At 51.4% G+C, this 15,617-nt stretch overlaps 1 protein-coding gene across 1 annotated transcript in view; it reads left to right on the plus strand.

Moving 5' to 3' along the window:
- The window catches only part of SORL1 (sortilin related receptor 1), an 852,839-nt gene that overhangs the window by 504,036 nt on the left and 333,186 nt on the right, over positions 1-15,617 (plus strand). Inside the window, exon 26 of the mRNA XM_078682321.1 lies at positions 11,452-11,577. Within this exon, the coding sequence (XP_078538447.1) occupies positions 11,452-11,577 (126 nt within the window). The remainder of the gene's footprint in view (positions 1-11,451; positions 11,578-15,617) is intronic.

The following is a 15,617-nucleotide window of genomic DNA, read 5'->3' on the forward strand; positions in this document are numbered from 1 at the left end:
CACAGCACTCCGTACCCCGGAAGAGCTGCCACAAGTACATCTTAGCATAATCAATGATCCATAAAACAATTTAATACATAATCCCCACTCCCCCAACCCCCCCCCCTTCCCCCACCCCTATAGCTCCTGTCCTCCCCCCCCCCCCCTGCACAACATCTCGACAATTCTCTAGAAAATCTATAGTCTGTAGAAAACATAATGTGTACGACTTCGCCTCTATGACCCCATCATTGTAACCCCCCATCCTCATCCAGCGGCGCCGGGGGTTCCAACCAAATACCCCTGTAATCCGCCCACTGTTTCCATATTTTGTGATGTTTCTTAGGGCAGCCCCGGGCTTCAAATATCGGTCGCTCCAACCCCTTACAAAAGTCCAGGCCTTTCTTCCATGCGACCACTTTGGGAGCCCAGGGATCTTTCCACGCCTGAGCTACGTCCCTCTTAGCTACTGTAAGACCCAGTAAAAGTAAGTGTCTCTTGTAGATGTTGCCCCCCATGCCCTCAAGCACATGAAGCAGTCCCAATATGGGGGTACGGGGTAGGTCCCAGCCCAGCACCTCCGACAGACAGTCCCACACCCCAGTCCAGAACCCAGCCAAGCGTGCACAGCTCCACACAGTATGTATGAAGGTACCCTCTTCGTGTCCACACGTTAGGCACAGTGGAGACTCAATCAGACCCGCCCGCCACAATCGCTCCCTAGTGTAATAGGCCCTGTGTAAGTACTTGAATTATATAAATCGCAGGCGCATGGCAATAGCCGCTCCTCTAGGAGCCTCGAGGGCTTCCCTACAATCCTCCTCCTCCAATTCCCCCACATCCTCCACCCAGCGGTCCCGCAATGTTTGTAAGTTGGATGAGCAGTGTGTAACTAGTGTTTGGTAAATTGGGGATATTTTCTTATCCTCCAGGTCCCCCATGAATATCTTTGCTTCTATCGGGCGGAATTCTGGCACGGAGTCAAGTCCCTCCAACGCGGGCGCGAGGGCATGCCTGAGCTGTAGGTACTTAAAAAACTGCTTGCGGGGCATACTGTATTCTGTACTAAGCTCTTGAAAGGATTTGAGTATCGTGCCCTTCAGGACCTGCCCCAATGTGGAGATTCCTATCGAGTCCCAGCCGCGGAAACCCTGCAGTGATGCCAATGCCGGCAGTTGTCCATTATTCCAGAGCGGGGTCTCCTCCGTTAGTCTCCCCACCATCCCATACGGCGCAGCGACTGTCGCCAAATCTGAACACCACCTGGGTTGCCCTGGGCAGCCCCCTTCTCAGCTTTGCGGAGTATACAATATTATGTAATGTATCCGGGACCATCAGGTATCTCTCAAGGGCATACGCTGGGTTTCCCCTTCTCTCCGTACCACCATTCATTTAGAACTAGTAGATGGGATGCTTGGTAGTAGGATAGCATATCAGAGGTCGCTAGGCCTCTACAGTATGTGGACAAGAAGCAGGTGCGCAAGGCCACTCGCGCCACCTCCCTGCCCACAGGAACTGACCCAGAGCCGAGTTGACCTGCCTGAACCACTGCGGCGGGATCGTGTAGGGGTGATTTTGCAGCTGGTAGAGGAGGCGCGGGAGGGAAACCATTTTGAAAATAGCTGATCTGCCATAGAGGTTGAGGGGCATACGGGACCAAGACTTCATCTCATTCTGGACCTTGTCCCAGACCGGCATTATGTTTCGTCCCCAAGCCTCTGCCGGCGAGACCGTCAAAAACACTCCCAGGTATTTAAGGCCCCCCACTGCCACCTGCAGCATTGATGCCCATGCCCCAATCCCCGTGCGGTCACCTAGCACCCAAAGGGTGGATTTCCGTGGGTTCAGATACAGTCCCGAAACTTCACCAAAGATTTTCATTATCTCTAGGACCCTAGGTCCCGACCGATTCACATTCGTGAGAAAGAACAGGACATTGTCTGCATAGAGTGCAATTCTGTCTGTCGGTCCCGCCTCCCATTCGAATCCCCGCAGCTGCGCGTCCATCCGCACCCATGCGGCCAACGGCTCCATACCCAGAGCAAACAGGTATAGCGAGAGGGGGCATCTGTCGGGTGCCACGCCCTATCGGGGAGGCCTCTGATGTTGCTCCCGCCACCCTCACCGAGGCCGTCAAACCAGTATACAGCAACTTTAGATATGACATGAAATGCGGCCCTAGATTAAGCCGCGGGAGGAGGGCAAACAGGTAAACCCAGCTCGGAGAATCAAAGGCCCTGTCTATGTCGGCCAGTAGCAGTGCCGCGTGGGCCCCAGTTCTCCCCATGGCCTCTACTGCCACATGTGCACGTCGGATGTTGTGTCTCATCGCCCTACGAGGCATAAATCCGGCCTGGTCCGGGTGGATCAGGTCTGCGATATAGGGGAGGAGTCGATTTTCAAGCGCCTTGGCCAGTATCTTGGCCTCGATATTTAGGAGAGAAATAGGCCGATAGGACTCATGTCTGTCTGGGGGTCTTCCAGGTTTACAGAATACCACAATTTCTGCGTGCTCTCGCCGCTTCTAAGGCCGCCTTGTAGTGGGATCCCAACTGGAGATGGTACCTTTTAAAGAACTCAGCCGGAAACCCGTTTGGCCCAGGGGCCTTAACGGTGTTAAGCTCACCCAGGGCCGTGCCCAGTTCCTCGGCGACAACGGAATCTCAAGTCGGTCTCGCACCTCCTGTGGGAGCCCGCGTGGCAGAAGGTCCGTAATAAATTTGGCTACGTCCAGTTCCGGGAGACATTCCCGTGGAGCATATTGGGCCGAAAATATTGGGCGAAGCTGTCCGCTATCTTCCTCGGGGCTACGATTGGTGCCCCCGTGTCATCTCTAAGGCCCTGCAGCGCCTGCGCTTGAAACGTATTTTGGCAGAGCCTATGCATTGTACTCGATTTATCCCCCCATTGGTAGATTCTGCTCCTTGTTGCCAGCCATACCTGTCGAGCCTCGTCCATCAGCATGGATGCATAGGACTGCTGGGCCAGGAGTAGCTGTCCCACCTCCCCCCCCCTTCTCGAGCAGCTCCGCACCGAGTCTCCAACCTCTCCACCTCCGCTGCGGCTCTCACCAGCTCCTCCTTCCGTTTCCGTCTCGCCTCCGCGCACCAAGCAATATCTACCCCACGGAGCGTGGGTTTCAAGGCCTCCCATGTCGTTCTCACGTCCGGCACCGTGCCTACATTCTCCTCCCAATAATGGGCTTTAGCCTTCCCCATATGACGCTGGTAGCCCTCCTGTTACAAATTGCAAGTGGAGAGGCGCCACCGAAATGGCTGTCGCTCCCTATCTAATATAACATCGGTTGTAACGGGGGAGTGATCTGACAGTCCGCGGGGCAAGATGGTCGCCGAGTCAACCCTCCCTATCATGGCGCGAGGGTCTAGAAAAGTATTTATGTACAGCCGTTTTTTACTAACTTTTTTAATCTCTTTTGATCACTTTTCGGTACCGGTCAAGGAGGAAGTCAAGGGACTGGTCGCGGAGCCGCAGTCATCGCCGCTCGTCGAGTCACCACCACTCGTTGGGCTCCAAGTCCTCCGGTAAGTCGAGGCATTCGAAAAAGAAGTCTAAGAGGCGTCATCGCTCTTCCGACCCCCCCCCCCCCAACGTGGCCGGGGGCTCGGGCGACACTGCCCTCGCGGCTCCGGGTCCAGCTCCATACCTGCCGGCCCCTGGGCTGCATGCGACGCCGGAGGAGATAAGTGCTTTCCTCATGGCAATGAGGACTCACTTTCCTCCGTCAGAACCTGTCGAGGCGCCTTCGGGCCCTGCAGGTCCGACTGGGAGCCTTAGGGGGCCCGCAGCTCCTGCTCCGGACCTTGTGCCGTCAGGTGCTTCGGACCCGGCGCCGCCGTCGACTCCGATCCTGATGCCGCAGGGCCCCACAGGATCCAGGCCTGGATCCGGGTCGTCGCCAGTCGACCTCACGACTCCTCCGCTGGCGCCGACCCCGAGGGTGTTGCTCCCGGTGCCATCTCCGGACGACACCATCCCCGGTTTCAGACGCGGTCTGGGTGCGGCGTCACACCGATGGGTAAACAAATCACCTACGACCCGGGCAATGCCAGTTGATCCAGGACTGGGCAGATGAGCTGGGGGAGGCCAGTGGTCTAGACACTTCGCCTGACACTGGATTTATCTCTCCTCAGGTGGCTACTTATAGCGTGGTGTTGAACAGGGCGGCTAAGGCCTTGGCTCTTGAGCTCCCTGTCACGGTTGTGAGGACTAACCTCCTCACTGAGGTGCTCAAACCGCAAGCAAGCTCGTCAGAGCCTCTACTGCCGTTTAACAAAGCCCTCACTGACGTTCTGATGGGCACCTGGTCCAAGCCCTCTACAGGCCTCCCTGTGGATCGAAACATGGCCCGACGCCACCGCCCGGGTCCGGGCGACCCCTGCTTTCTGTCCGTTCACCCCACCCCCGAGAGCCTGGTGATTCAGGCCTCTACGTCCCAGACCGCATTCCCGACCGCTCCGCCGGATCGGGAATCCAAAAGGTATGATCAGTTTGGGAAGAAACTGTTCTCTCTGAGTTTGCGGCTGCGGTCTGTCAACACCGCCTGCCTCTGTGGTATACGGTTGCGGAGGTGCTACCACAGTGTCCGGAGGAGGCCCAGACACAGCTCGCCCCAGCCCTGGCGAAGGGGCGGGATGCAGCACGGTACTCGATTAGATGTGGACTTGACACCACGGACTCGCTGGGCAGAGTGAATTTAACGACCGTGGCGATTCGTCACCACATCTGGCTGCGGTCTGTCAACTTCTTGGGGGATGTCCAGGCCACGCTCATGGACATGCTCTTCGATGGCCGTCGCCTCTTTGGCGACAAAGCGGATAGGGCGCTAGAGCATTTTAAGGACCCCAGGGCTACGGCCAAGTCCTTGGGCCTGGGCCAGCGCCAGCAAACTTCCGCTTTATGCCCCTTTCGTGGCCAAGGAAAGGGTGACCCCACACGTCCACCAGCCACAGGCCGCAGAACCAGTCTCAATGTGGTCGCAGAGGTGGTTACCGCCGTGGCGGTGCCAGGGGACAATGGCAGGGTCATTCCACATCTGCCCCCGCAGCATCTGCCTCTAAGCCTTCCTAGTCTGGCATTTCAGGCTCATTCGACGCCAGTGAGGTGCAGGGTTCGCCATCACCTCCTGCACTGGCGTACCATCACGTCAGACAGGTGGGTGCTGCAAAGCGTCCGAAGGGGCTACTCCCTCCCTTTTGAGGCGACACCTCCAGCCATGCCACCGCAATACCACCGCATGTCGGGGGAACACTTGCAACTTCTGCAAGTGGAAGTTACAGCCCTCTTGGCCAAGGGGGCCGTCGAGCGCATTCCTGGGCCAGAAGTAGGGTGTGGTTGTTGTTCCCACTACTTTCTGGTTCCCAAGAAGGGCAAAGGAGGCCTGCGCCCTATCTTGGACCTCCGGAGCTTCAACGGCTTCCTCCGGAAGGAGAAGTTCAAGATGCTGACATTGGCTCAGGTCTTAGCTGCCCGAGACTCTGGAGGCTGGATGGTGGTGTTGGACTTGCACTTGCAGGACGCTTATTTCCACATCCCTGTCCTGCCGGCCCACCGGCGCTACCTGTGGTTCACTGTAGGCCACGAGCACTTTCAGTTTACCGTGCTCCCTTCGGCCTTACCAGCACCCCTCGGGTGTTCATGAAAGTGATGGCAGTGGTCGCAGCTCATCTGCACAGATCAGGGGTTTCATTCTTCCCCTATCTCCACGACTGGTTGTTGAAGGCTGGCTCGCCCCAGACTGTCGTCTCCCACCTCCAGACTACGGCCAACCTCCTGCACCTGCTGGGGTTCTCCATCAACGTACCGAAGTCACACCTGTGCCCCTCCCAGAAGCTCCTCTTCATCGGAGCGGTTCTGGACTCGGCACAGTTTCGGGTTTATCCTCCCGAGCGGCGGGTTTGGGATATTCAGGCTCTGATTCCGATCTTTGAGCCTTTATCCCAGGTCTCGGTCAGGTTGACGCTGCGGCTCCTGGGGCTGATGGCCTCCTGCATCCTACTGGTGCATCACACCAGGTGACGGATGCGGGCTCTGCAGTGGGACCTGAAGTTTCAGTGGGCACAGCATCAGGGCAACCTGTCTGACCACGTCCTGATCTCGGAGGGCACTGCGAGACAGTTGCAGTGGTGGCTCACGGCCCGCGATTGCGTCGACGGCAGATCCCTCTCCCTAACCCAACCGGAGCATGTCCTAGTGATGGATGCATCCCTCCTGGGATGGGGGGCCACATGGGAGAGGGGGAGTTCAGAGGCCTCTGGTCTCCGGCAGAGTCCCGGCTCCATATCAACCTTCTGGAGCTGTGGGCGATCCGGCTTGCACTGAAGGCACTCCTTCCCTCTGTCTGGGGAAGTGTATTGCAGGTGTTCACGGACAACCCCACCGCCATGTGGTACTGCAACAAACAGGGTGGGGTGGGGTCGTGGACCCTTTGTCAGGAGGCTCTGCACCTCTGGACATGGCTGACATTCTCTGAACGCCAGGGCGGACGAACTTAGCCGTCTGTGCACGATGGATCATAAATGGCGTCTGAACTCGGACGTGGCACAAGGTGTCTTTCAGCAGTGGGGAGAGCCTCGGTTAGATCTTTTCGCCACAGAAGAGAACATGCAATGTCATCAGTTCTGCGCATTGGAATTTCCAAGGCGGCACTCGCTGGAGACGCATTTCGTCGCGAGTGGAGATGCGGTCTGTTGTATGCCTTTCCGCCTATACCATTTCTGCCCAGAGTGCTGAAGAAGATCAGGCGCGACCGGGCCCAAGTCATCCTTGTGGCTCCGGACTGGGCACGAAGATACTGGTATCCCGAGCTACTCAGCATGTCAGTCGATCCCCCGATTCGTCTGCCTCTTCAGGAGGACCTTCTGTCGCAGAAGCAGGGCACGGTCCTCCACCGGAACCTGTCCAGTCTCCACCTACATGCGTGGAGATTGAGCGGCGACAGTTGAGGCCATTTGACTTGCCTCCTGAAGTCTGTGATGTGATTCTGGCAGCCAGGCGTCCCTCGACAAAATCGTTATACGCCTGCAGGTGGAACAAATTTGTGGCATGGTGCACAGCAAAGGCTGTGGATCCACGCTCTGCCCCCCTTTCAGAGGTCTCCTCTTTCTTCTTTTTCTTGCCCATCTGGGATCTGCTCTGGGCACTATCATGGGCTACCTTTCGGCCATTTCAGCCTTCTTGAGGCTTTCTGATCAGCCTTCTCTTTTCAAGTCCCCTGTTGTAAATAGATTCTTGAAAGGCATCACACACATGTTTCCTCCTGTTCCTTTTGTGATGCCTCAGTGGGACTTAAACCTTGTACTGACTTATCTGATGTGCGCTCCCTTTGAGCCACTTCATAACTGTCCTCTACGTCTTCTGACTCTTAAAACTGCATTCCTGTATGCCATCACTTCTGCCAGGAGAGTGAGTGAGCTCCAGGCTCTATCTTCTAAACCTCCTTTCCTCTCTGTCCATCCGGACAAGGTTGTTCTGAGGACTCGTCCTTCTTTCCTGCCCAAGGTGGTTACAGCCTTTTATATCGGGCAGTCCATCACCTTGCCCACCTTCTTTCTGCCTCCACTTCCCTCGAAAGAGGAAGAGAGGCTCCACCGTCTAGACCCAAAATGTGCGCTCTTCTTCTATCTAGACCGCACACGCCAGTTCCGGGTGGACGACCAGCTATTTGTTAGTTACGTGGGCGCTAAGAAGGGACGGGTGGTGCACAAGTGGACCATCTCTTGGTGGGTCGTTTTGTGCATCAAGGTTTGCTACTCCTTGGCGAAAAAGGAGCCTCCTGTGGGGCTACACGCCCATCCACTCGTGCCACGGCGGCTACTACTGCCCTGGGTCGGGGAGTCCCCTTGCAGGACATCTGTCAGGCAGCTACGTGGGCCTCACTGCACACGTTTGCTAAGCACTCCTGCCTGGACAGCCAAGTCCGGAGAGATAGCTTTTTTGGCCGTTACGTTCTCCGGGACTTTCTGGTGTGATCTTGGTTCGCAGATCCACCACCGGGGCTGGTATTGCTGGGGTATCTATTCTAAGGTAAGGAATCTAACACTAACCTGTTTCTTTCAGATGCACAAGTTACTTACCTTCGGTAACGATATATCTGTAAGAAACAGTAGTTCGTGTTAGATTCCCTACCGCACCACCCATCCTCCCAGTTCTGCGAACCGATATCTAGGGTTAAGGACATCCCTTTCAGGGCCCTAGTTTTACGGCACCAGTGTCTGTTTCTATCATGGCTCTGCGTTCCTAGCGCGGAAAGCTATGTACAGAACTGATGTCAGTGCGCGAGGGTGGCGTCTAAGTACTCTGACGGCATCATCCTGGCGATCACGGCACCGATGACGGACGCAGATCCGCAGACGGCGCCTACCGACGCGGAAGGGTACTGCTGATGAAAACTTTCCGGATCCAGCCTGATGCCTGGGGATATTCTAAGGTAAGGAATCTAACACTAACTACTGTTTCTTACAGATATATCGTTACCGAAGGTAAGTAACTTGTGCTGTAGGTCGCAATGATGTGAGGTATGATTTGGTGTTCTCTAAACAGCCGATAGGCCTCCTATGGTCCACTCTCCGAACCCCCACATCAAATGCCACCACATCTAGCTTCACCTCCAAGGCTTTTTCGAGTCCCTAAGGACTTGCAATATTTGTTCAATTTTACGCAGGTGTTCCTCTAGAGTAGAAGTCACAGGCATCACGGGGTCTATCTGCCCAGTAAATGTTCAGCTTAGTCTAACATGTCTTTACCCCCAGTAGCTTTGTGTCTTTGGGTTTCACCACTGTAGGATGAATGTAGACTGTGCAGGCTCAACTCTCGCTGTAGGGATCAGTGGTGTTAGCGGTCAATCAGGTGACACAACACTCTCATGCTAGTGCCACTGCATGTGTACCAGGAACTAGAGGTTGGTGCTTCCTGTTCTTTGGGTCTCACCAAATCTTCTGATCCTTGAAAATCCTAATGCTCCACCCTTATGTCTGAGAAGACACTCAACTGATGCCAAGCTCAAGAGATTTCTCTTTAGCTTAAATGCAAATTTTTAAAACAAGAAGGGTTATTTAATGCAAACACGTTTGCACTATTTTCATTTGAATTATAACAGAATTTGGTAAAACATTGAGGCTATATCTAATTGAAAAAAAGGCCATATGTTATTTATTTTTTTAGTTCCATATTGTCAAAGGCACTTTTTATGTATCCTTGTGCCTCTCTCCACCACCTTCCATTCTGTCTTGTAGGCCCATATTTACACTTAAGTCCTAGTTTTATAATTTGCTCTTAGTTCTGTTTTCTGCATTCATAGATGCACAACTACAAGTCCCACAATTTAACCAGACTTAATGTAGAGGTTGGCAAGCCACTGAAAGCTTGAGGAAGGCTCAAGCAAGGTGACTTCCTCTGGCTCAGCTTGAGGTCCTGATGCAACCTAGAGTCCAAAACGCGCCAAAGTTTTGCAGGAGGCAATGTGACCTCACAGCTACAGCTGACATCCATGTAACATGGGGAAACCGGTTTGAATCCTGGCCTTGGCTCTGCAACTTGTGAATTCCGGCAAATCTCCCTGTGCCGAAAAGAAGTGTTATGTAGGCAGTCTCTTGTGAAGAGCTCTTATCTCTTTGTCAGAAGTAAATACCCATCTAGTGGCTGAATTGCATAGTAACCTGGAAAATCTGGCATCAAACCCACCCTCTATTCTTGTGATCCCATGCCTTTTATTGCTGCATAATTTAGTTTGCCCTGCCACAAAATTGAGTCTACCCACCACATAATTCTAGTGGCCCTAACTATATGTAAAATATAATGCAAGCACCTTAAATGAAACATAAATGCAAGATAAACTATTTAGTGGGAAATGCATTGTTCAGGTAGGTAAACTTATTTTAAAATGATTTCTTCAGATATCTGTGTATAACTTGCTGGCGCAGTGGGAATTAATGACTTGTCTGTTTAAAGATCTGAGGTCCCAGCCCAGGAGAGAAGACATTGTGAATCTGTAGGTAAGATTAAAGAATGTATTGCACAGTATAAGGTAGGCTGCCACAAAATGTGCAAAACTATTTTGATGGAAATGTACTAAAACATGTCACTAGGGTCGCATCACACTTGTCGTGCAAAGCTCGAGCATAGTGTTGTCAGGATTTACTTTCCAAAACAAATTCTAATTGGCAGGGGAAAGTTGCCTGACATTGTGCAAAGTAGTCTACTTTGGGGTAAGGGGATATTCCATGGGTTGTACATGGGCATTCCCATGTAACCACACACGGTTTTCAATGCAGTGCACTTACTGAACAAAGTAGACCAGATTCCGTGCCAAAAACCTACACCTCCTCGAGGCAGATATAAAGTTTGATCAAATAATTATTTTCTATCAACTTTTCAAACTTTGCATGTGACTGCACTTTACAGCATACCCCCCAAGCAGTAATAGTATACATCACATCACACGTCCACCCTTGTATTATTGCAGAATATAAATAAAAGTAAAACCTACTTACTGTAACTGCTTATCTTCCTTTCCATTTCACTTCAGAACTATGCAATGTATATGTTTATCAGAGCCTGCGGCTCGCTGACCACAGGTACTTTGTATAGTGTCATAAGTTGGCGCCAGACTATTTTGAGGCATCGGCATCAGAATGCTTTCATGATTCCATGATCATGAAGACTATTTCCAAAATATTCTCGTTGTGCATCACACCACTTTTTGACCACTTAAAAGCATCCTGCGCACAAAGAGTAAGAATTAAATAACTTGTTGAGTTGGATTATAATGTGTTACTGTTAGTATAGCCCAGATATTGTACTGGCTGTGATTGATGTCCATCCAACAGTTGTTTGTAGCCTGGTTTACTGTTTTGTTGGTGTTCATTAGTAATGGAGGTATGTTGTCTGTGTGTATGTGTGTGTCTGTTGAGGGGATTTCAGTATTCTGTGATTTTTGGCTGCATGCGACAGTGCTAAGGGGGCATTTTGTACATCTCTCTTTCAAAATTCTTACATAGTTAGTAGCTCAGCTGTACCTTAATGATTGTGGCAAAGTCTCAGATTACCTAAAATCACACTAATAAAATGAATGTTTTTGAACCACTAATTAAAGTAGATTTCATGAGTCCATTTTTATGTTTTGTTTTTGTTTACAGTCACACACTGATCAATTTTTGTTAATTCGTTGGTAGTGGCCAGGCATTCTAAAAACACTTCTAGTTTAGATCATATTTAGTTTTTTTACTACACGTATCATCTTGATTTCCAGATTGATGGAACGTTTTGGTAGCACTGTGTCCTTCACCTAGTCTGTATTTTTAATAAACCTCCTTTCTTGTGCTCTCAGTTTTAGGAACTAGCTGCCTCCTTATATTTAGTTAATTAAATTGGCTAATATGTTCCATCTAGTAAGCCAAAAGCTAAAGTCAGCGATGAGAGTGGCTGTAGAGTTAAAAACTGTTTTCTTTCTTTTAGCACACTATCATACATGTGATGAATTTAGCTTCCGTTGCCATGACAACCACTGTGTTCCACAAAGATGGGTGTGTGACGGCGACTCAGATTGTCAGGATGGGTCAGACGAGGATCACATTTTGTGTGGTGAGATACCCTTTGATCACAATTACAGTCATAATCTGTTGTAGTATAAGTTGTGCGTTGTCTCTTGAATCACTTGTTGGCTTCACAGTGTCAACAGTTGCTGGTAGATGAATTTGACAAATGTTAATTCTAATCCATTTGCTTTGGAACCTTATTTTGAATGCAGTTGATTAATATTTTATGTGCTGGTTTTAAAAATACTGTCTTTAGTATGGCCTCAAAGTAAAAGGTTTTCCCCATTGCGACACCTACCGGAGGAAGGAGATGGGAATATTAGGCCCACCTTACTCTAGAATGAGGAGTCCTCTCAAAATCTAAGAATCCTAAGTTGGAATATCCATGGGTTTGAACGCTTGAGGAACAGCGGCGAATTGGAAGAATGTTTGAAACCCTTTCATCTGGTATTCCTTCAGGAGTCTTGGCTAAAAGAGGACCAGTCAGATGAAGGCTTTATGACCCTGAATATCAAAGGTAATTTCCGGGGTACTGGGGGAGCATCTGCAGGTCTACTAACATTAATATCGACCAAGGTGATTAAGAGGCCATTGGAGGTCATAAACGGTTCAAGTGGTCTGCAGTTATCTGTTGTGGAAATGGTTAAGGGCAAAAATGTCCTCAGTTATTTTTTGCTTATAAATGTTTATATTCATAAAGAAGACCATCGCCAAATGAATCACTGGCTGGAATTATTTGAATCCCCTTTCCAGCATTTGGTGGCAAAATACCCGGAAGCAGTGATAATAACGGCAGGGGATGTAAATGCTAGTTTATTTTTCTGTACAGCTAGACCAACACTTAGAGGAAGTGTTGGATTCCTACAACATTCCCTTAGCACAGTTTCCTGCAGGTACCATCAAAAAAGAGGCCAAAGTACTGAGTGAAAGGCTGGCAAGTCATGGTCTGATTTACTTAAATGGACATTTTAACAAGCATTTACAATGCAATGGTTTCGCCTTTGGAAAAGTTTGAGCTATTGACATTATAAATGACAACATTTGTATTTATGTGTTGGTTTTGAAAACAGATACATAAATGGCATTGTCATTTACATTGCCATTAGCTTAATCTCTCGTAAATGTGAGACCTATTGTACCCTATGGACGAGCTTAGTAGACAGCAATTACTACCACACACACACACACAGAGCCACACACCCAGAGCCAGCCACACACACACACACTCAGAGCCAGCCACACACACACACACACCCATTTTAGAACCAGAGCACGCGCACAGTGGCACTGAACAACAGTGTGACAAAATGGACACAGTGATTAGATCAGCACCCATAGGAGCACGATAAAGGTGAAAAATCTGGGGTGACCGCACAGAAAAGGCAGACTCAACAGCAGATTTCCTACCATTGCCTGGCGGCCTGTTTACACTTATTGTACCCGAGTAGAAAAAGCATCATAGCAATTGATTCACAGTGTTTCAGAGGAGTTTCCCCACACTGACGAACCTCTGCACATCCAGGGATATCAGAATATGTTGTGAAATCCTGCACAGGCCAGACACATCCCCCTCGTAGTGCTCCCAGATGTGTGAGGTGCTATGGATCTCAGGAACCTGAGCACAGCTCTGGTGCATGGCGTGACTTCCAGCCCAGTGCATGGAGCATAAAAACACAAAAACCCACCAACAATGAACAGAGTACAAGGGAGGGAAAAGCAACAACAGAAAACCGCACACTCACATCCAGAGCGCCCTCTTGCACAGCACGACCCTTCAGAAACCAATCACATGAGCGATGAAACTACATGAGAGAATGAACAATACTAAAGGCTGGGTCCAACCAAACTGGCCTTGCAGGAGAAAAAAGAAAACAATAAACTTACTGTTCTACTCAAGTCGTTTTCAGGCTTCGAGCTCCTCTTTTCTGCAGCCCAAGCAAGGGCTGTGTCGCTCAGGAAAGTATTTTCCAAGTCAATGTCTCAAAGTCAAAAAGTATAAAGAAAGGGTCTGCCTGCCCCCTCCCTGGCACCCACCTCTAGGAATCCTGCCTGAACACAGCCAGACAGGTATGCTGACTGATAGAGCACAAGATGGCGGAGGGATCTGGGGTGCACACGGTTACTTTGAAGGTAAGGGTGGGAAGGCGAGGGATGGCGAGGGTCCAGCATGGCAGCCAATCAGCACACCTGGGCAGGTACCCAGGACCGCTGCCGTGCCAGGATTGCGAAGAATATGTGGTTTGTCAGAGGGAAAAAAGGCTAACTCTGTCGAAGCACTTCCACTGTTCAGCCTACAACAATCCACAGAGCATCAAAGTCAGCAGGAGTCATGAAAACACGGACAGCGGGAGGGGGGGGCAGGTTGACGGGCACACGGACAGCGGGGGGGCGGGTTAACGGGCACACGGACAGCGGGAGGGGGGGTGGGTTAACGGGCACACGGACAGCGGGAGGGGGGGCGGGTTAAAGGCTAACTCTGTCGAAGCACTTCCACTGTTCAGCCTACAACAATCCACAGAGCATCAAAGTCAGCAGGAGTCATGAAAACACGGACAGCGGGAGGGAGGCGGGTTAACGGGCACACAGACAGAGGGAGGGGGGGGGCAGGTTAAAGGCTAACTCTGTCGAAGCACTTCCACTGTTCAGACTACAACAATCCACAGAGCATCAAAGTCAGCAGGAGTCATGAAAACACGGACAGCGGAAGGGGGGCGGGTTAACGGGCACACGGACAGCGGGAGGGGGGGCGGGTTAAAGGCTAACTCTGTCGAAGCACTTCCACTGTTCAGCCTACAACAATCCACAGAGCATCAAAGTCAGCAGGAGTCATGAAAACACGGACAGCGGGAGGGGGGCGGGTTAACGGGCACACGGACAGCGGGAGGGGGGGGCGGGTTAAAGGCTAACTCTGTCGAAGCACTTCCACTGTTCAGCCTACAACAATCCACAGAGCATCAAAGTCAGCAGGAGTCATGAAAACACGGACAGCGGGAGGGGGGCGGGTTAACGGGCACACGGACAGCGGGAGTGGGGGCGGGTTAAAGGCTAACTCTGTCGAAGCACTTCCACTGTTCAGCCTACAACAATTGTGATTCTCCTATTAACATGACCAGAGAATCTGGATTTCATTAAAGACACGGAGGCTAGCATTATGCATATAACTTTTAATGCAACTTCAAACAGCCGCATATGTCACAAAGCAATAGTTCCAATGGAACATTCTTAACAAAACAATTCTAGTAAACAATCCACAGAGCATCAAAGTCAGCAGGAGTCATGAAAACACGGACAGCGGAAGGGGGCGGGTTAACGGGCACACGGACAGCGGGAGGGAGGGCGGGTTAAAGGCTAACTCTGGCGAAGCAATTCCACTGTTCAGCCTACAACAATCCACAGAGCATCAAAGTCAGCAGGAGTCATGAAAACACGGACAGCGGGAGGGGGGCGGGTTAGCGGGCACACGGACAGCGGGAGGGGGGGCGGGTTAACGGGCACACGGACAGCGGGAGGGGGGCGGGTTGAAGATTAACTCTGTCGAAGCACTTCCACTGTTCAGCCTACAACAATCCACAGAGCATCAAAGTCAGCAGGAGTCATGAAAACACGGACAGCGGGAGGGGGCGGGTTAACGGGCACACGGACAGCGGGAGGGGGAGGGTTAACGGGCACACGGACAGCGGGAGGGGGGGCGGGTTAACGGGCACACGGACAGCGGGAGGGGGGGCGGGTTAACGGGCACACGGACAGCGGGTGGGGGGGCGGGAATGAGCTCACGGACAGCGGGAGGGCGGGCGGGAACGGGATAAAAAAAGTATTAAAATATGCCACTTACCTGCTAGCAACTCAAGGAAAGCGAAATCGCGCAGCCCACCCCTGCAAAGCACACGTTGGAAATGAAACAAACATGCGGAGACAAAAAAAAAAATAACATCCGCCCACCGCCGGAATGACGTCACAAAGGGGCGGAATGAGAAAAATTCTACGTAGCGCCCACGAATCGCCTCGCACTTTGACGGACGCCTCTCTCTTCCAATGGCTAGCTGTTGTACAGTGCTTGGCTTCTTTCTCTGGCCAGCACTCTAGATC

Source organism: Lissotriton helveticus, chromosome 3_1, assembly GCF_964261635.1.
Source record: "Lissotriton helveticus chromosome 3_1, aLisHel1.1, whole genome shotgun sequence".
In the NCBI taxonomy this organism is placed as follows: domain Eukaryota; kingdom Metazoa; phylum Chordata; class Amphibia; order Caudata; family Salamandridae; genus Lissotriton; species Lissotriton helveticus.